At 41.7% G+C, this 1,194-nt stretch overlaps 1 protein-coding gene across 1 annotated transcript in view; it reads left to right on the top strand.

Moving 5' to 3' along the window:
- The window catches only part of si:ch211-198n5.11 (methylcrotonoyl-coenzyme A carboxylase 2), an 8,321-nt gene that overhangs the window by 3,853 nt on the left and 3,274 nt on the right, over positions 1-1,194 (top strand). The window contains exon 7 of the mRNA XM_032527022.1: positions 539-746. Within this exon, the coding sequence (XP_032382913.1) occupies positions 539-746 (208 nt within the window). The remainder of the gene's footprint in view (positions 1-538; positions 747-1,194) is intronic.

The following is a 1,194-nucleotide window of genomic DNA, read 5'->3' as shown; positions in this document are numbered from 1 at the left end:
CTGTTCAAAATCTGCACGGCTTTCTATGTCACTAGCTGAGACAATGTGGCTAACTGTAGCACATGCTAGCACTAGCATGCTAGCACGTTCTCAATGGCAAAACACTGCTACACAAACTAGTTGACCATAATCTACAAAAGAACTACTCACATGTCCCTGTTCTGCAGGTATTCCACAAGTGCCCCTCGTTTAGAAGTAGTCTCCCAGCTAATCCTGCCCTGTACTGACCAAAGTTGGAGAAAGAGTTGATGATGTGATCTTACCTAGCTACTGCGCATGCGCGACTCCCAACAAAGATAGTATAGAAGTGAGATGCCTCACTCTGTTGCTAAAACAAAGACCTGAACACACAGGGTGAAAACAGGATCTGCAGCAATGTGCAGTACAACAAAAATGTTTTTTATTGAAAATGAAACCATATAAACCTATTCTGGTACAACCTCAAAATACAATTATGAAACTGAAAATGAGTAGAATATGGGCCCTTTAAAGAAATAAGTAAGAATGTCATCAAGTCTATCAATTTATGTGGTTTCAGGGTGAGTGGCTGTGTGGACCATTTCGCCTGGGAAGAAAAGGAGGCATACGATTACACCAGAAACATCGTTTCAACCCTCAACTTCCAACTGCCTGAGGAGGAGGAGGAGGAGAGGAAGAAGGAAGCTGAGGAGGAGCCGCTGTATAGTTCAGAGGAGCTCCTGGGGCTCGCTCCTAAAAGTTATAACTACAGTCTGGATATAAAGATGGTACAGTTTGCAATGCAAATATTGTACACTGACCAAAATTATAAATGCAATTTAGTTTTTGCCCCCATTTTTCATGAGCTGAACTCAAAGATCTAACGTTACTATGTAAACAAAAGGCTTATTTCTCTCGGATATTGTTCACAAATCTTTCTAAATCTGTGTCAGTGAGCACTTCTTTTTTGCCGAGATAATCCATCCACCTCAGGTGTGGGATATTAAGATGCTGATTAGACAGCATGATTATTGCACAGGTGTGCCTTAGGCTGGCCACAATAAAAGGCCACTCTAAAAAGTGCAGTTTACTGTGGGTGAAACAGTCAGTAAAGCAAAGAATAAGTTGCTGTTTTATCACACAGCACAATGCTGTCTAATCAGCATCTTGATATGCCACACCTGTGAGGTGGATGGAATTTCTCGGCGAGAAAGTAGAAGTGCTCACTAACACAGA

The sequence above is a fragment of the Etheostoma spectabile genome, chromosome 9 (genome assembly GCF_008692095.1).
Source record: "Etheostoma spectabile isolate EspeVRDwgs_2016 chromosome 9, UIUC_Espe_1.0, whole genome shotgun sequence".
NCBI classification, from domain to species: domain Eukaryota; kingdom Metazoa; phylum Chordata; class Actinopteri; order Perciformes; family Percidae; genus Etheostoma; species Etheostoma spectabile.
This window is presented reverse-complemented; position numbering and strand designations above follow the sequence as displayed.